Here is a 20,665-nt window from a genome sequence, read left to right on the forward strand (position 1 = left end):
CTGTTGAATGACTGCTGAATATCTGTTGAATGCCTGCTGAATATCTGTTGAATGTCTGTTGAATGCCTGTGGAATGCCTGTGGAATGCCTGTGGAATGTCTGTTGAATGCCTGTGGAATGCCTGTGGAATGCCTGCTGAATGTCTGCTGAATGTCTGCTGAATGCCTGCTGAATGCCTGTGGAATGCCTGTGGAATGCCTGTGGAATGCCTGCTGAATGTCTGTGGAATGCCTGCTGAATATCTGCTGAATGTCTGTGGAATGCCTGTTGAATATCTGTTGAATGAATGTTGAATATACAAAGTGTTGAATGTAAAACCAACTTGACCTCTGTCTTTGGATTGGTGTGGATAATAGGACTTCAGGACGAGCCAGTTAACACGTCAGCAACAGGTAGGCCGAAAATTCATCAAATGTTATTGTCACTAGTGGTGGAGAGTAACGTTAGTTCCACTCGATATAACTCAAGACGTTTAGATGGTCCATGATTAATTAAAGGCAATATCCCCATCTGTTATTATAAGGAGTTGTGTAGCCTAAAACCAACTAATGACGATACATCTGAAATAACTAGAATAATAAATTAATTGTTTAAAAGTTAGAATTCTTTAGTAAAAACAAGACAAAGAAATGCACATATACAGTTGATGTCCATAAAATGTAGGCAGTGACAGAGCTCCTCGTGGGTGCCTCCATTTCCCATCATACTCTACCGGAAAGAATCATCTCCATGGAAACGGCTCCCGGACGTGAAGCTTGCTAGTTTATTACACGAGCAAATCAATCCCACTCACCCGTTAGCTAGCTAACGTTACCTAACTGCTGGATCAGAAGCGTATCTGCATTGTTTTATACCGGATCGCATTACCACTTTTTACCCTGCAGTTATGAGCCGGACTCCGGATGCAAGGGCAAGGTAAGGCATGTTTACAACTTGCAAGACAGAGCAAACTAACGTTAGCTATCGTAAAGACGTTAGACATCGTGCAAAATTCTTGATTTATATAACTTTTTAGTGACTTGTTAGTTAGCTAACCCTTTCTTCAATTATTGAACCAGCTGGCTAGCTATTGCGTTAATCCTTTAGCTTGATATCAGTGTTTATATGACAGTTTGGCTAGCTATGTAACTTCAGTTAACTTTAACCAGGCTAGCTAGCTAGCGAGCTAAAGTTCCCCGGATGTTCCCATCACAGAGACAGCCAGACCAGACAGATCCAGGAGAACATCACCAACACGGAGAAGCACTTTGGAGAGATGTGCCAACTGTTCGCCGCCTACGTGCGTAAAACGGCGAGGTTACGGGACAAGGCAGACCTACTGGTCAGAGAGATCAGCATCTATGCGGAGACAGAAACGCCTAATCTGCAGAGGGGTATGAAACAGTTTGCAGACAACCTTGCCAAAGTTCAGGATTATCGTCAAGCAGAGGTAAACCTACGCACCATAATATTGCCTGATCATTTTCAACCATAATGGATACATTCTATTCTATAAATATGGTTGTTATTGAAAATAGTACAGACTTCTATTGATAATGTTTCATCTGCAGGTATTTTTATCTTCTAATCTAGCTACCTATGATTTCAAATCCTCTCAGGAATCGATTAACTAAGTAACTTTGATATTCCCAATGTATTTGCAGGTGGAGAGGCTTGAAGCCAAAGTGGTAGAGCCTTTGAAAAGCTATGGAAGTGTTGTTAAACTTAAAAGGGTAAGATACAGTCCTTTCCCATATTTGGATACCTTGAGGGTCGTTTTTCTGTTCTGATGTATAGGCCTACTGTTTTGGGTGAGAGTTATCCTCCATCTTGTTGTGTCAACAGAACAGAAAGTCTGTTGCACACCGGAGGGGTATCATACGAGCAGGTTTGAGGAATTAGCAAGGTAACTTTGGTCAACTCTTGAGTTCAACTCGGGATAAGCGGTCATATGAAAGTGTCTCACCTTTTAGCCAGGTACATTTCTATGGCAACAAATCCTTCAGAACGGTCCTGTTCTGGGGCAGGCTAGCACACGGCTAACTCTGCTTACCCTGAATGAAATGACTGAGACATGAGTTGAGGACCAATGAAATTAGATTCCTCAAGTAACAATTTAATTGTCACATGCTTCGTAAACAGGTGTAGACTATCAGTGAAATGCTTACTTGTGGACCCTTCCCAACAATGTAGAGAATAATAAAATACCAAATGAAATATTTGTATTAAAAAAATTGTAACACAAGGAAGAAATACACAATGAGCAACAATAGCATGGCTATATACACGAGGTACCAAGTCAATGATAGCATGGCTATCTACACGAGGTACCAGTACCAAGTCAATGATAGCATGGCTATATACACGAGGTACCAGTACCAAGTCAATGATAGCATGGCTATATACACGAGGTACCAAGTCAAAGATAGCATGGCTATCTACACGAGGTACCAGTACCAAGTCAATGATAGCATGGCTATCTACACGAGGTACCAAGTCAATGATAGCATGGCTATCTACACGAGGTACCAGTACCAAGTCAATGATAGCATGGCTATCTACACGAGGTACCAAGTCAATGATAGCATGGCTATCTACACGAGGTACCAAGTCAATGATAGCATGGCTATCTACACGAGGTACCAAGTCAATGATAGCATGGCTATCTACACGAGGTACCAGTACCAAGTCAATGATAGCATGGCTATCTACACGAGGTACCAGTACCAAGTCAATGATAGCATGGCTATCTACATGAGATACCAGTACCAAGTCAATGATAGCATGGCTATCTACACGAGGTACCAAGTCAATGATAGCATGGCTATCTACACGAGGTACCAGTACCAAGTCAATGATAGCATGGCTATCTAAACGAGGTACCAAGTCAAAGATAGTATGGCTATCTACACGAGGTACCAGTACCTAGTCATGTGAATGGGGGCATGTTAGGCCTTCCGTTTCCTATAGTCCACGATCAGCTCCTTTGTTTTGCCAACGTTGAGGGAGAGGTTGTTGTCCTGGCACCACACTGCCAGGTCTCTGACCTCCCTATAGGCTTCCTCATTGTTGAGGGAGAGGTTGTTGTCCTGGCACCACACTGCCAGGTCTCTGACCTCCCTATAGGCTTCCTCATTGTTGAGGGAGAGGTTGTTGTCCTGGCACCACACTGCCAGATCTCTGACCTCCCTATAGGCTTCCTCATTGTTGTAGGACAGGTTGTTGTCCTGGCACCACACTGCCAGAGACCTCCCTATAGGCTTCCTCATTGTTGTAGGACAGGTTGTTGTCCTGGCACCACACTGCCAGGTCTCTGACCTCCCTATAGGCTTCCTCATTGTTGAGGGAGAGGTTGTTGTCCTGGCACCACACTGCCAGGTCTCTGACCTCCCTATAGGCTTCCTCATTGTTGAGGGAGAGGTTGTTGTCCTGGCACCAGAGACCTCCCTATAGGCTTCCTCATTGTTGAGGGAGAGGTTGTTGTCCTGGCACCACACTGCCAGGTCTCTGACCTCCCTATAGGCTTCCTCATTGTTGTAGCACAGGTTTTTGTCCTGGCACCACACTGCCAGGTCTCTGACCTCCCTATAGGCCTCCTCATTGTTGAGGGGAGCTTCCTCATTGTTGGCACAGGTTTTTGTCCTGGCACCACACTGCCAGGGCTCTGACCTCCCTATAGGCTTCCTCATTGTTGTAGGACAGGTTTTTGTCCTGGCACCACACTGTAGTAATGACAATGCATTTTAAACGTCATGCAATTTACCACTTTTATATGATTGACCCATTATGTTGGTGATTCATTTAAATCACTGTTTTACTGTTACCTGGTTGTATTCTACAGTTGGTTGGATCTTACTGTAACCTGGTTGTATTCTACAGTTGGTTGGATCTTACTGTGACCTGGCTGTATTCTACAGTTGGTTGGATCTTACTGTAACCTGGTTGTATTCTACAGTTGGTTGGATCTTACTGTGACCTGGTTGTATTCTACAGTTGGTTGGATCTTACTGTGACCTGGTTGTATTCTACAGCTGGTTGGATCTTACTGTGACCTGGTTGTATTCTACAGTTGGTTGGATCTTACTGTAACCTGGTTGTATTCTACAGTTGGTTGGATCTTACTGTGACCTGGTTGTATTCTACAGTTGGTTGGATCTTACTGTGACCTGGTTGTATTCTACAGCTGGTTGGATCTTACTGTGACCTGGTTGTATTCTACAGTTGGTTGGATCTTACTGTGACCTGGCTGTATTCTACAGTTGGTTGGATCTTACTGTAACCTGGTTGTATTCTACAGTTGGTTGGATCTTACTGTGACCTGGCTGTATTCTACAGTTGGTTGGATCTTACTGTGACCTGGTTGTATTCTACAGTTGGTTGGATCTTACTGTGACCTGGTTGTATTCTACAGTTGGTTGGATCTTACTGTGACCTGGCTGTATTCTACAGTTGGTTGGATCTTGCTTTGATTTTGAATTGAAATCGTAATTTATTGAAATATGTATAAACGTTTGTCCCAAAAGACACCATATTCCCTTATATAGTTCACTACTGTTGTCCAGCACCCATAGAATCCTGGTCAAAACTAGTGCACTATACAGGGAATAGGATGTGACTTGAGACACTAACCCCAGCTGCCTCAACATGCACCTCTGATTGACAGGAGGACCTGAAGACCAGTCAGAGTGCCAGGAACAGGGAATCTAAACAGATGCAGCAGCTGGAGAGAATGAGACAGAGAAACCCCTCTGACAGACAGATCATTGTATCCTTATTGCTCTCTCACCTATCAGCCCTTTACACCAATCATGTTTTAGGCTACATTGTTATGGTGTATGCATATGTGTGTCAATGGGATGAGACTAAAGACTAGTAAGGTCAATAGGATGAGATTAAACACTAGTAAGGTCAATGGGATGAGGCTAAACACTAGTAAGGTCAATGGGATGAGACTAAAGACTAGTAAGGTCAATGGGATGAGGCTAAAGACTAGTAAGGTCAATGGGATGAGACTAAACACTAGTAAGGTCAATGGGATGAGGCTAAAGACTAGTAAGTTCAATGGGATGAGACTAAAGACTAGTAAGGTCAATGGGATGAGACTAAAGACTAGTAAGGTCAATGGGATGAGACTAAAGACTAGTAAGGTCAATGGGATGAGGCTAAAGACTAGTAAGGTCAATGGGATGAGACTAAACACTAGTAAGGTCAATGGGATGAGACTAAAGACTAGTAAGGTCAATGGGATGAGGCTAAAGACTAGTAAGGTCAATGGGATGAGGCTAAAGACTAGTAAGGTCAATGGGATGAGGCTAAAGACTAGTAAGGTCAATGGGATGAGGCTAAAGACTAGTAAGGTCAATGGGATGAGGCTAAAGACTAGTAAGGTCAATGGGATGAGGCTAAAGACTAGTAAGGTCAATGGGATGAGACTAAAGACTAGTAAGGTCAATGGGATGAGGCTAAAGACTAGTAAGTTCAATGGGATGAGACTAAACACTAGTAAGGTCAATGGGATGAGACTAGTAGGGTCAATGGGATGAGACTAAACACTATGTTGATTGCTGTCACTGTTATTCATAACTATATTAAAGACAGGTGAAAGATACTAATGTCCTAAATCCCTTAATGATTCCAACAGTCCCAGGTGGGTGTCTGTCTTCTGATTCTGAGACCTCTGGTGTTGTATGGTGGCGGTCCAGTATAGTCATTTATTTCAACAAATCTCTTTAGCTGAGACATTCATTTAGTCAAATAGCCATTTATGAAAATTATTTGAAGTGTATGTTACGTGTCGCATTGTGTCGTCGTGACAACAGGCTGAAAGCGACCTGCAGAGAGCCACGATGGACGCCACACGCACGACACGACAACTGGAGGAGACAATAGATGCGTTTGAAAAGCAGAAAATACAAGATATCAAGGTCTCTCTGTCTCTCTCTCTGTCTCTCTCTATCTCTCAATTTAAATTGAAGGGATTTATTGGCATGGGAAACATATGTTAACATTGCCAAAGCAAGTGAATTGGGTAAACAAAGTTAAATAAACAATACACATTAACAGTGAACATGACACTCACAAAAGTTCCAAAACAATAAAGACATTATAAATGTAATATGTGCAAATAGTTAACGTACAAAAGGGAAAATAAACGTAAATATGGGTTGTATTTATAATGGTGTTTGTTCTTCACTGGTTGCCCTTTTCTTGTGGCAACAGGTCACATATCTTTATGCTGTGATGGTACACTGGAATTTCCCCCAGTAGATATGGGAGTTTATCAACATTGGATTTGGTTTCAAGTTATTTGTGGATCTGTGTAATCTGAGTGGAATATGTGCCTCTAATATGGTCATACATTTGGCAGGAGGTTAGGAAGTGCAGCTCAGTTTCCACCTCATTTTGTGGGCAGTGAGCACATAGCCTGTCTTCTCTTGAGAGCCATGTCTGCCTACGGCTGCCTTTCTCAATAGCAAGGCTATGCTCACTGAGTCTGTACATAGTCAAAGATTTCCTTAAGTTTGGGTCAGTCACAGTGGTCAGGTATTCTGCCAATGTGTACTCTGTTTAGGGCCAAATTGCATTCTAATTTGCTCTGTTTTTTGTCAAGCAATTATATTTTTGTTTTCTGATGATTCTCTCTCTCTCTCTGTCTCTCTGTCTCTCTCTCTGTCTCTCTCTCTGTCTCTCTCTCTCTCTCTCTGTCTCTCTCTCTCTCCAAATAGCATCCTGTGTTTCTTTGTCATTAGATTTAACCCATACCAATCATTCTTTGTTGAATGTAATCTGTTTAATCATTATTACAATAATTGATTATGGCCCACGTCAAATCTTTATTAATTTGATAGTTGTCATTACTTCCTATTGTGCTATGTTGACAATGTGATACTGCTCTTACTCTCCTCTCTCCCTATAGAAGATCTTTGGGGAGTTTTTGACGGTGGAGATGTCGTTCCATGCCAAGGCGTTGGAGGCGTACACCACAGCTTACCAGAGCATACACAACGTAGATGAAGAGGGGGATCTGGAGGTATGAGTTATAGGAGATGAAGAGGAGGATCTGGAGGTATGGGTTATAGGAGAGGAAGAGGAGGATCTGGAGGTATGGGTTATAGGAGAGGAAGAGGAGGATCTGGTGGTATGGGTTATAGGAGAGGAAGAGGAGGATCTGGAGTTATGAGTTATAGGACAGGAAGAGGAGGATCTGGAGGTATGGGTTATAGGAGAGGAAGAGGAGGGTCTGGAGGTATGAGTTATAGGAGAGGAAGAGGAGGGTCTGGAGGTATGAGTTATAGGAGAGGAAGAGGAGGGTCTGGGGGTATGAGTTATAGGAGAGGAAGAGGAGGATCTGGAGGTATGGGTTATAGGAGATGAAGAGGAGGATCTGGAGTTTATAGGAGAGGAAGAGGAGGATCTGGAGGTTATAGGAGATGAAGAGGAGGATCTGGAGGTTATAGGAGATGAAGAGGAGGATCTGAAGGTTATAGGAGAGGAAGAGGAGGATCTGGAGGTTATAGGAGAGGAAGAGGAGGATCTGGAGGTATGGGTTATAGGAGAGGAAGAGGAGGATCTGAAGGTTATAGGAGAGGAAGAGGAGGATCTGGAGGTATGGGTTATAGGAGATGAAGAGGAGGATCTGGAGGTTATAGGAGATGAAGAGGAGGATCTGGAGGTTATAGGAGATGAAGAGGAGGATCTGGAGGTTATAGGAGATGAAGAGGAGGATCTGGAGGTTATAGGAGATGAAGAGGAGGATCTGGAGGTTATAGGAGAGGAAGAGGAGGATCTGGAGGTATGGGTTATAGGAGAGGAAGAGGAGGATCTGGAGGTATGGGTTATAGGAGAGGAAGAGGAGGATCTGGAGGTATGGGTTATAGGAGATGAAGAGGAGGATCTGGAGGTATGGGTTATAGGAGATGAGGAGGGGGATCTGGAGGTTATAGGAGATGAAGAGGAGGATCTGGAGGTTATAGGAGAGGAAGAGGAGGATCTGGAGGTATGGGTTATAGGAGAGGAAGAGGAGGATCTGGAGGTATGGGTTATAGGAGATGAAGAGGAGGATCTGGAGGTATGGGTTATAGGAGATGAGGAGGGGGATCTGGAGGTATGGGTTATAGGAGAGGAAGAGGAGGATCTGGAGATTATAGGAGAGAAAGAGGAGGATCTGGAGGTTACAGGAGAGGAAGAGGAGGATCTGGAGGTATGGGTTATAGGAGAGGAAGAGGAGGATCTGGAGGTTATAGGAGATGAAGGGGAGGATCTGGAGGTTATAGGAGAGGAAGAGGAGGATCTGGAGGTATGGGTTATAGGAGAGGAAGAGGAGGATCTGGAGGTATGGGTTATAGGAGATGAAGAGGAGGATCTGGAGGTATGGGTTATAGGAGATGAAGAGGAGGATCTGGAGGTATGGGTTATAGGAGATGAAGAGGAGGATCTGGAGGTTATAGGAGAGGAAGAGGAGGATCTGGAGGTATGGGTTATAGGAGAGGAAGAGGAGGATCTGGAGGTTATAGGAGAGAAAGAGGATGATCTGGAGGTATGGGTTATAGGAGAGAAAGAGGAGGATCTGGAGGTTATAGGAGAGGAAGAGGAGGATCTGGAGGTATGGGTTATAGGAGAGAAAGAGGAGGATCTGGAGGTTATAGGAGAGAAAGAGGAGGATCTGGAGGTTATAGGAGATGAAGAGGAGGATCTGGAGGTTATAGGAGATGAAGAGGAGGATCTGGAGGTTATAGGAGAGGAAGAGGAGGATCTGGAGGTATGGGTTATAGGAGATGAAGAGCAGGATCTGGAGGTTATAGGAGAGAAAGAGGAGCATCTGGAGGTTATAGGAGAGAAAGAGGAGGATCTGGAGGTTATAGGAGAGAAAGAGGAGCATCTGGAGGTTATAGGAGAGAAAGAGGAGCATCTGGAGGTTATAGGAGAGAAAGAGGAGGATCTGGAGGTTATAGGAGAGAAAGAGGAGCATCTGGAGGTTATAGGAGAGAAAGAGGAGCATCTGGAGGTTATAGGAGAGAAAGAGGAGCATCTGGAGGTTATAGGAGAGAAAGAGGAGCATCTGGAGGTTATAGGAGAGAAAGAGGAGCATCTGGAGGTTATAGGAGAGAAAGAGGAGCATCTGGAGGTTATAGGAGAGAAAGAGGAGCATCTGGAGGTTATAGGAGAGAAAGAGGAGCATCTGGAGGTTATAGGAGAGAAAGAGGAGCATCTGGAGGTTATAGGAGAGAAAGAGGAGCATCTGGAGGTTATAGGAGAGAAAGAGGAGCATCTGGAGGTTATAGGAGAGAAAGAGGAGCATCTGGAGGTTATAGGAGAGAAAGAGGAGCATCTGGAGGTTATAGGAGAGAAAGAGGAGCATCTGGAGGTTATAGGAGAGAAAGAGGAGCATCTGGAGGTTATAGGAGAGAAAGAGGAGCATCTGGAGGTTATAGGAGAGAAGAGGAGCATCTGGAGGTTATAGGAGAGAAAGAGGAGCATCTGGAGGTTATAGGAGAGAAAGAGGAGCATCTGGAGGTTATAGGAGAGAAAGAGGAGCATCTGGAGGTTATAGGAGAGAAAGAGGAGCATCTGGAGGTTATAGGAGAGAAAGAGGAGCATCTGGAGGTTATAGGAGAGAAAGAGGAGCATCTGAAGGTTATAGGAGAGAAAGAGGAGGATCTGGAGGTTATAGGAGAGAAAGAGGAGCATCTGGAGGTTATAGGAGAGAAAGAGGAGCATCTGGAGGTTATAGGAGAGAAAGAGGAGCATCTGGAGGTTATAGGAGAGAAAGAGGAGCATCTGAAGGTTATAGGAGAGAAAGAGGAGGATCTGGAGGTTATAGGAGAGGAAGAGGAGGATCTGGAGGTATGGGTTATAGGAGAGGAAGAGGAGGATCTGGAGGTTATAGGAGAGGAAGAGGAGGATCTGGAGGTTATAGGAGAGAAAGAGGAGGATCTGGAGGTTATAGGAGAGAAAGAGGAGGATCTGGAGGTTATAGGAGAGAAAGAGGAGGATCTGGAGGTATGGGTTATAGGAGAGGAAGAGGAGGATCTGGAGGTATGGGTTATAGGAGAGGAAGAGGAGGATCTGGAGGTTATAGGAGAGGAAGAGGAGGATCTGGAGGTTATAGGAGAGAAAGAGGAGGATCTGGAGGTTATAGGAGAGGAAGAGGAGGATCTGGAGGTTATAGGAGATGGGCCTGTATTCATAAAGCTTATCAGAAAAGGTTCTAGGAATCCTGGTAACTTGTTTTAGGACAACAACAAACCTCCCAGCTCAGGTTTTAGGGTGATGTTAAGCCAGGAGTAAACATGTTTATGTTGCAATTGGAAAACGTTTAATGTGATTTTTATTATGACACGGTCACTTTGCCTCCTATTAATCCTAATATATTGGCATGCATAACACTTATTATTATTATTATTATTATTTTTTAAATATATTTTTACAAATTCTGATATTTTGAGTAATGTGATAGGCATATTGCACTGAATCATACAGTCTGATGGTTGTTCACATCTGAATTATAACGGTATTACCGTTAAACGTACCAACACACGCCTCAGTCTTGTTCAACAACTAAACCACTTCAGTCGGCATCAAGTCGATAATGTTTGAAAGGTCTTATCATTTTCACGGCTGCCTTCTATTTCCCACACATGCCCAATTTTTTAAATGTTTATTTTAATTTTTTAAGAAGGTGATATTGCGCTCCAAAGCGATAATCTGAAATAACGTGATGTAGCCTAGGTTAATGAAACGATAATCCATAACCATGAGATTATTTAGAAGCCTCGTGGTTATAAGTCAAATGTGCATGAAGATTTCACAAAGCTTATATTTTTATTTTTACCCATAAGAGGAAAATGTGGAGGATCCTAATGAATCAGATGTTAACTGCCTGTTCAAGGGCAGAACGACAGATTTTGTACCTTGTCAGCTCGGGGATTTGAACTTGCAACCTTTCGGTTACTAGTCCAATGCTCTAACCACTAGGCTACCCTGCCGCCCCAAGCTTCTAGCTAGACCTGATCAAGGGCTTTGACCTAGATGACTCCCTATCCCCTATATAGTGCACTATCTTTACATATGGCTCTGGTCAAAGGTGGTGCACTAAATAGGGAATAGGTTGCCATTTGGGATGCTACCAAGGACTTAGTGGAATGGAATGCATTCTCCACACTTTCCCCTGGTGAGTCCTTATTTAACACACTTAGTGGTTTCTGGGGACATACTTTTAACTGGTTGGTAGGTTTTACACTGAGGTGTAATTAGATTGTCAGTTTGATTACTGGGCTCCTTGCTTGCACAATATTTTCTCATTTGTGTGCATAGTGTTTCTTTATAATTGTATGATTAGCTACAGATCCTGAAGGAAAGGCAGAGGATGATGTGTTGCTATTGAAGAAAGTTTGTATCATCAATGACATAAGGCCCATTGTTTGGCTTAGCGACGACCACGAAGGGTAAAGAACGTTTCCTAACGTTATGAACCTGTTTTCCTCCGTACAATTTCCATGCCCGTTGACTTGCATGTGTTTTGAAATTAACATGTTGCTTATCTGGCTCTATAATATATCCTTTACTACAGCACTACTAATATCCAACTTTGACTTGAAGAATGTCTCTTCTGTACTCTAAATATGTATCAAAGGCAGAACACATTGTTTACATTCTGGAAATGTCCATTGTTTTACACCCACTCAGTTCAAGAGGCCAGCAGAAGCACTGTTTTGTTTTTTTTTGGGGGGGTTCTAAATGGAAGAGTATAGCCAGCCCTCCGTCCTGTTTTGGCAGGTATTCAGGACCTTGCTGCACCCCCCTGACTACCAGTCTCGCTTAGAAATAGTGCGTGCTAATTCCAAAACATCACTCAATCTGACTGCGTCTACCCTGAGTAAAACGGGGACCTTACAGGTAAGATACTGGTGCCTAAAACCAATTTACTCTCTTCAGGTTCTGAACCTTTGACCTTTGGCTACATCTACTGTTGGTGCCCGATAACTGTGGTGTAATTGAACCACTTGTTTTGATTGATGGGAGTGTTAATGGGGTCATCTTGATGCTTCCAACATGGATTTTGCTCCACTCAGAATCCCCCAGTTTTCCTCGTAGAAAAGCAGAGCGTTCTATGGCCCTTGTTAATATCCCTTACTGCACCTTTATCAGTCAGGCTGTATCTGAGCTGTGTACAGCAATATCATCCATATCATCACAACCTAACTAACCTCTTCACAGGAACACCTAGAGGTAGCCTGTAATCTGATATCAAACTGCTTTATTTAACAGGAACACCTAGAGGTAGCCTGTAATCTGATATCAAACTGCTTTATTTAACAGGAACACCTAGAGGTAGCCTGTAATCTGATATCAAACTGCTTCATTTAACAGGAACACCTAGAGGTAGCCTGTAATCTGATATCAAACTGCTTCATTTAACAGGAACACCTAGAGGTAGCCTGTAATCTGATATCAAACTGCTTTATTTAACAGGAACACCTAGAGGTAGCCTGTAATCTGATATCAAACTGCTTTATTTAACAGGAACACCTAGAGGTAGCCTGTAATCTGATATCAAACTGCTTCATTTAACAGGAAGACTGAGAGATGTAGCCTGCTTTATTTCAATCTCCTCTGTCTTTGAGGATGCTGAGCCTGGTCTCCGGGGCTAGCCTAGCCCTGGTCTCCGGGGCTAGCCTAGCCCTGGTCTCGGACGCTAGCCTAGCCCTGGTCTCGGACGCTAGCCCTGGTCTCGGACGCTAGCCTAGCCCTGGTCTCAGATACTGGTTGTGTGCTTGCCAACTCCAAATATGGCTTGGCAATGAGTAACAATGAGTTGACATGATAGCAGAAACAGACTCATACAAAGTTGCATTGTATTGAATAATGTACTTTACAGCACAGTCACAGAATACATGGTTTTAGAATGGTAACAAGTTATATTGATTATCTTTTTAGTCAGTCTATTTACTGAATGACTGCCTGTTTTCTATAGCAATCACTGACCCCGAGCAGACAGAGGAGAGAGGAGGAGGAGGAGGGAGATGACGAAGATGTGGATGATGAAGAGGAAGATGATGATCTTGAAGAAGTCACAGATGATGAATGAATTCGGAAATCTGTTTTGATTAGTATCTTTTCATTTGTGATGGGAGGAGGTTTTCTAGAAAATAGTGTGTTCTTTATGGCCATGAAATGATGTCCTAAATGAGGGCCATATGGGGCCCATAGGGCTCTGGTCAAAAGTAAGTGCACTATATAGGGAACAGGGTGCCACTTATGGACACAGGATAATATTCACGTAAAGTATTTTTAACCCAGCAGTTGTACATGGTCGTTATTATTTCCATTTCTGGAGCTGAAATAATTGCTATGTTATTTATCTATTTCATTGACCAAAGGGATGGTGGGATATCAATGTCTTTGTCATGTGGCAGTATTAATGTCTAATTGTATTTGTATATAACAAAGTGCCAAATCTGTATTTGTTTTGTGTGGCAATGTTGCCTCTTGTATAAACTTTCCAGAATAGAAAAACTGTTGTTTTTATGGAATAAAAACAATGGACTCAACAATGGAATTGATAAATTGTTCAGAATCTTCAATGTCTTGTTTTTGCCTTGTAGACATATTGGCACCATGTGTTGAATGATACACAGTCACAATGGTGATAACAGCAGGGTTTAGTTGAAACTGACTCACACTGGTCATAATGATGATGATGATGGTGGATTAGAAATGGTCATGCCAATGCAGTGATATTAAATACCCTCTACATAATGTTCAGTGTTTTACTGTCTGTTTAGTAAGCACTAAACTAGCCTGGTCCCAGGTCTGTTTGTGCTGTCTGTTTAGTAACCATTAAACTAGCCTGGTCCCAGGTCTGTTTGTGCTGTCTGTTTAGTAACCACTAAACTAGCCTGGTCCCAGGTCTGTTTAGTAACCACTAAACTAGCCTGGTCCCAGGTCTGTTTAGTAACCACTAAACTAGCCTGGTCCCAGGTCTGTTTAGTAACCATTAAACTAGCCTGGTCCCAGGTCTGTTTGTGCTGTCTGTTTAGTAACCAATAAACTAGCCTGGTCCCAGGTCTGTTTAGTAACCACTAAACTAGCCTGGTCCCAGGTCTGTGTGCTGTCTGTCCCAGGGGTGGGGGGATGAGTCAGAAGCAGGGACAAGGGGCCCTCGCTGACCCCTCGGAAAGCTAGGTCTGTCTATTTGTATTTTTTAGGGATCCCCATTAGCTGTTGCCAAGCGACTCTTGCTGGGGTCAAAACACACCAAAGCAACCATATTACATATGAAACAAGAGATGAACTATGTTTTAACTGAATGACCTAAAGATTAAACAGTACATCATATAACATCTCTACACCACCACACATCCACAACATGTTCAACATCACCATGTGTGTGTGTGTCTCTTCACAGTCCCCGCTGTTCCAGAAGGAGTATTTTTATCTGGTTTTTAAATCTGATTCTCCTGCTGCATCAGTTACCTGATGTGGAGTAGAGTTCCATGTAGTCATGGCTCTATGTAGTACTGTGGAATAGAGTTCCATGTAGTCATGGCTCTATGTAGTACTGTGGAATAGAGTTCCATGTAGTCATGTCTCTATGTAGTACTGTGGAATAGAGTTCCATGTAGTCATGGCTCTATGTAGTACTGTGGAATAGAGTTCCATGTAGTCATGGCTCTATGTAGTACTGTGGAATAGAGTTCCATGTAGTCATGGCTCTATGTAGTACTGTGGAATAGAGTTCCATGTAGTCATGGCTCTATGTAGTACTGTGGAATAGAGTTCCATGTAGTAATGGCTCTATGTAGTACTGTGGAATAGAGTTCCATGTAGTAATGGCTCTAGGTAGTAATGTGGAATAGAGTTCCATGTAGTAATGGCTCTATGTAGTACTGTGGAATAGAGTTCCATGTAGTAATGGCTCTATGTAGTAATGTGGAATAGAGTTCCATGTAGTAATGGCTCTATGTACTGTGGAGTAGAGTTCCATGTAGTCATGGCTCTATGTAGTACTGTGGAATAGAGTTCCATGTAGTCATGGCTCTATGTACTGTGGAATAGAGTTCCATCTAGTAATGGCTCTATGTAGTACTGTGGAATAGAGTTCCATGTAGTCATGGTTCTATGTAGTACTGTGGAATAGAGTTCCATGTAGTCATGGCTCTATGTAGTACTGTGGAATAGAGTTCCATGTAGTCATGGCTCTATGTAGTACTGTGGAATAGAGTTCCATGTAGTCATGGTTCTATGTAGTACTGTGGAATAGAGTTCCATGTAGTCATGGCTCTATGTAGTACTGTGGAATAGAGTTCCATCTAGTCATGTCTCTATGTAGTACTGTGGAATAGAGTTCCATGTAGTCATGACTCTATGTAGTACTGTGGAATAGAGTTCCATGTAGTCATGACTCTATGTAGTACTGTGGAATAGAGTTCCATGTAGTCATGACTCTATGTAGTACTGTGGAATAGAGTTCCATGTAGTCATGTCTCTATGTAGTACTGTGGAATAGAGTTCCATGTAGTCATGGCTCTATGTAGTACTGTGGAATAGAGTTCCATGTAGTCATGGCTCTATGTACTGTGGAATAGAGTTCCATGTAGTCATGTCTCTATGTAGTACTGTGGAATAGAGTTCCATGTAGTCATGACTCTATGTAGTACTGTGGAATAGAGTTCCATGTAGTCATGTCTCTATGTAGTACTGTGGAATAGAGTTCCATGTAGTCATGGCTCTATGTAGTACTGTGGAATAGAGTTCCATGTAGTCATGGTTCTATGTAGTACTGTGGAATAGAGTTCCATGTAGTCATGGCTCTATGTAGTACTGTGGAATAGAGTTCCATGTAGTCATGTCTCTATGTAGTACTGTGGAATAGAGTTCATGTAGTCATGTCTCTATGTAGTACTGTGGAATAGAGTTCCATGTAGTCATGACTCTATGTAGTACTGTGGAATAGAGTTCCATGTAGTCATGACTCTATGTAGTACTGTGGAATAGAGTTCCATGTAGTCATGTCTCTATTAGTACTGTGGAATAGAGTTCCATGTAGTCATGCTCTATGTAGTACTGTGGAATAGAGTTCCATGTAGTCATGGCTCTATGTAGTACTGTGAATAGAGTTCCATGTAGTCAGACTCTATGTAGTACTGTGGAATAGAGTTCCATGTAGTCATGCACTCTATTTCTGTGGAATAGTTCCATGTAGTCATGTCTCTATGTAGTACTGTGGAATAGAGTTCCATGTAGTCATGGCTCTATGTAGTACTGTGGAATAGAGTTCCATGTAGTCATGGCTCCATGTGGTACTGTGAACCTCCCTAGTCTGTTCTGGACTTGGGGACTGTGAAGAGACCTCTGGTAGCTCTTCGTGTACTTGTAAAGGTCAGCCGTGCTGCCCGGTTCTGACCACTCCAATTTTCCCAAGTCCGTTTTTGTGGCAACTTTCCACACAACTGAACAGTAGTCCAGGTGCGACCTAACCAGCTGGTCCTGTCCTGTCTATCCTGTAACTAGGGCCTATAGAACCTGTTCAGCTGGTCCTATGTCTATCACAGTAATGCATCCAAAATAGCACCCTTTTCCCTACATAGTACACTATCTTTGACCAGGGACCAAAGGGCCTTATGGAGGGAATAGGGTGTCATTTGGGACTCACACCTGCCTGGCTGTTCTTCTAGCTGGTCCTCTCCTCACCACTCCTCTGCTAGCTGGTCCTCTGCTCCTAGCTGGTCCTCTCCTCACCACTCCTCTGCTAGCTGGTCCTCTCCTCACCACTCCTCTGCTAGCTGGTCCTCTGCTCTACTAGCTGGTCCTGGTCCTCTCCTCACCACTCCTCTGCTAGCTGGTCCTCTCCTCACCACTCCTCTGCTAGCTGGTCCTTTCCTCACCACTCCTCTGCTAGCTGGTCCTCTCCTCACCACTCCTCTGCTAGCTGGTCCTCTCCTCTACTAGCTGGTCCTGGTCCTCTCCTCACCACTCCTCTGCTAGCTGGTCCTCTGCTCTACTAGCTGGTCCTGGTCCTCTCCTCACCACTCCTCTGCTAGCTGGTCCTCTGCTCTACTAGCTGGTCCTCTCCTCACCACTCCTCTGCTAGCTGGTCCTCTCCTCACCACTCCTCTGCTAGCTGGTCCTCTCCTCACCACTCCTCTGCTAGCTGGTCCTCTGCTCTACTAGCTGGTCCTGGTCCTCTCCTCACCACTCCTCTGCTAGCTGGTCCTCTCCTCACCACTCCTCTGCTAGCTGGTCCTTTCCTCACCACTCCTCTGCTAGCTGGTCCTCTCCTCACCACTCCTCTGCTAGCTGGTCCTCTCCTCTACTAGCTGGTCCTCTCCTCTACTAGCTGGTCCTCTGCTCTACTAGCTGGTCCTCTCCTCACCACTCCTCTGCTAGCTGGTCCTCTCCTCACCTCTCCTCTACTAGCTGATCCTCTCCTCACCTCTCCTCTACTAGCTGGTCCTCTCCTCACCTCTCCTCTACTAGCTGGTCCTCTGCTAGCTGGTCCTCTCCTCACCACTCCTCTACTAGCTGGTCCTCTCCTCACCACTCCTACTAGCTGATCTTCTCCTCACCACTCCTCTGCTAGCTGGTCTCTCCTCACCACTCCTTTCTAGCTGGTCCTCTCCTCATGTCTCCTCTCCTCTGCTAGCTGGTCCTCCACATCTCCTCCTCCATATATTCTACATACCTCCTCCTCCGTACCACCTCCTCCATATCTCCTCCTCCCTATCTCCTCCATATCCCCTCCTCCATATCTCCTCCTCCATACTCACCTCCTCCATATCTCCTCTGTACCACCTCCTCCATATCTTCTCCATACCTCCTCCTCCATATCTCCTCCATACCACCTCCTCCATATCTCCTCCATATCTCCTCCTCCATATCTCCTCCTCCGTACCACCTCCTCCATATCTCCTCCTCCATATCTTCTCCATACCTCCTCCTCCATATCTCCTCCGTACCACCTCCTCCTATCTCCTCCATATCTCCTTCATATCCCCTCCTCCATATCTCCTCCTCCATATCTTATCCATATCTTCTCCTCCATATCTCCTCCGCCATTTCTCCTCTGTACCTCCTCCATATCTCCTCCTTATCTCCTCCATACCTCCTCCATATCTTCTCCTCCGTACCTACTCCTCCATATCTCCTCCTCCATATCTTATCCATATCTCCTCCTCCATATCTTCTCCTCCATACCTCCTCCTCCATATCTTCTCCATACCTCCTCCTCCATATCTTCTCCTCCATATCTCCTCCTCCATATCTTCTCCATACCTCCTCCTCCATGTCTCCTCCTTATCTCCACGTCCATATCTCCTCCTCCATATCTCCTCCTCCATATCTCCTCCATATCTCCTCCTCCATGTCTCCTCCTTATCTCCACGTCCATATCTCCTCCATATATCCTCCTCCATATCTTCTCCATACCTCCTCCTCCATGTCTCCTCCATATCTCCCTCCATATCTCCTCCTCCATATCTCCTCCATATCTCCTCCTCCATATCTTCTCCATACCTCCTCCTCCATGTCTCCTCCTTATCTCCACGTCCATATCTCCTCCTCCATATCTTCTCCTCCATATCTCTCCATATCTCCTCCATATCTCCTCCTCCATATCTTCTCTTCCATATCTCCTCCTCCATATCTCCTCTTTACCTCCTCCATATCGCCTCCTCCTCCTCCATACCTCCTCCATACCTCCTCCATATCTCCACCTCCATATCTCCTCCTCCGTATCTTCTCCCCTACCTCCTCCCCCATATCTTCTCCATATCTCCTCCGTACCTCCTCCATATCTCCTCCATATCTACCCCTCCATATCTTCTCTTCCATAACTTCTCTTCCATATCTTCTCCTCCATATTTCCTCCTCCATGTCTTCTCCTCCATATCTCCTCCTCCATACCCCCGCCTCCATATCTCCTCCATATCTCCTCCATATCTCCTCCATACCTCCTCCTCTGTACCTCCTCCTCCATATCTCCTCCTCCGTACCTCCTCCATATCTCCTCCTCCATATCTCCTCCGTACCTCCTCCATATCTACCCCTCCATATCTTCTCCTCCATATCTACCCCTCCATATCTTCTCCTCCATATCTACCCCTCCATATCTTCTCCTCCATATCTACCCCTCCATATCTTCTCTTCCATATCTTCTCCTCCATATCTCCTCCTCCATTTCTCCTCTGTACCTCCTCCTCCATATCTCCTCCTCCATATCTCCTCCTCCATACCTCCTTCATATCGTCTCCATATCTCCTCCTACCACCTCCTCCTCCATATCTACTCCGTACCTCCGCCATATCTCCTCCTTCATACCTCCTCCTCCATATCTCCTCCGTACCTCATCCTCCATATATCCTCCTCCATATCTTCTCCATACCTCCTCCATATCTTCTCCTCCGTACCTCCTCCATATCCATATCTTCTCCATATCTCCCCTGTACCTCCTCCTCCATATCTTCTCCATCCTCCTCCTCCATATCTCCTCCTACCTCCTACCTCCTCCATACCTCCTCCCTCCATATCTTATCCATATCTCCTCCTCCATATCTCCTCCATATCCTCCATACCTCCTCCTCCATATCTCCCCCTCCATATCTCCCCCTCCATATCTCTCCTTCTCCATATCTTCTCCTCCATATCTCCTCCATATCTCCCCCTCCATATCTCCTCCATACCTCCTCCCTCCATATCTCCTCCTCCATATCTCCTCCTCCATATCTCCTCCTCCATATCTCCTCCCATCCTCCGTATCTTCTCCTCCATATCTCCTCCATATCTCCCCTCCATACCTCCTTCTCTTCCATAACTCCTCCATATCTCCTCCTTCATACCTCCTCCTCCATATCTCCTCCGGACCTCCTCCTCCATATATCCTCCTTCATTTCTTCTCCATACCTCCTCCTCCATACCTCCTCCTCCATATCTCCTCCGTACCTCCTCCTCCATATCCTTCTCCTCCGTTCCTCCTCCATATCTCCTCTGTACCTCCTCCTCCATATCTTCTCCATATCTCCTCCTCCATATCTCCTCCGTACCTCCTCCTCCATATCTCCTCCATATATCCTCCTCCATATCTTCTCCGTACCTCCTCCGTATCTCCTCCGTACCTCCTCCATATCTCCTCCTCCTCCATACCTCCTCCATATCTCCTCCGTACCTCCTCCATATCTCCTCCTCCTCCGTACCTCTTCCATATCTCCTCCGTACCTCCTCCTCCATATATCCTCCTCCATATCTTCTCCATACCTCCTCCTCCATATCTCCTCCTCCATACCTCCTTCCATATCGTCTCCATATCTCCTCCATACCTCCTCCTCCTTATCCTCCTCCATATCTACTCCATATCTCCTCCCTCCGTACCTCCTCCATATCTCCTCCTTCTACCTACCCTCCTCCATATCTTCTCCTCCATATCTCCTTCTCCTCCGTTCCTACCTCCTCCTCCATATCTCCTCCTCCATATCTCCTCCGTACCTCCTCCTCCATATCTCCTCCTCCATATCTTCCTCCATACCTCCATATCCTCCATATCTCTCCTCCTCCATACCTCCTCCTCCATACCTCCTCCATATCTCGTCCTCCATATCTCCTCCCGTACCTCCTCCTCCATATCTCCTCCTCCATATCTACTCCTCCATATCTCCTCCTCCTACCTCCTCGATATCCCCTCCTTCCATATCTC

General features: G+C 44.7%; 1 protein-coding gene across 2 annotated transcripts; it reads left to right on the top strand.

Moving 5' to 3' along the window:
* The first annotated feature begins 613 nt into the window (after positions 1-613).
* Positions 614-13,529, top strand: cibar1 (CBY1 interacting BAR domain containing 1). 2 transcript variants are annotated; one of them, XM_046327659.1, is made up of 9 exons: positions 617-915; positions 1,195-1,429; positions 1,644-1,712; positions 4,643-4,744; positions 5,621-5,626; positions 5,799-5,903; positions 6,896-7,009; positions 11,755-11,874; positions 12,953-13,529. In XM_046327659.1, the coding sequence occupies exons 1-9, from the start codon at positions 887-889 to the stop codon at positions 13,064-13,066; spliced, it is 894 nt and encodes a 297-aa protein (XP_046183615.1). In that variant the 5' UTR covers positions 617-886; the 3' UTR covers positions 13,067-13,529. The 2 variants fall into 2 exon arrangements, with proteins under 2 accessions (XP_046183616.1, XP_046183615.1); XM_046327660.1 differs by lacking the exon at positions 11,755-11,874 and having other exon boundaries at positions 614-915.
* The last annotated feature ends 7,136 nt before the right edge of the window (positions 13,530-20,665 follow it).

Source organism: Oncorhynchus gorbuscha, linkage group LG24 (assembly GCF_021184085.1).
Source record: "Oncorhynchus gorbuscha isolate QuinsamMale2020 ecotype Even-year linkage group LG24, OgorEven_v1.0, whole genome shotgun sequence".
In the NCBI taxonomy this organism is placed as follows: Eukaryota; Metazoa; Chordata; class Actinopteri; order Salmoniformes; family Salmonidae; genus Oncorhynchus; species Oncorhynchus gorbuscha.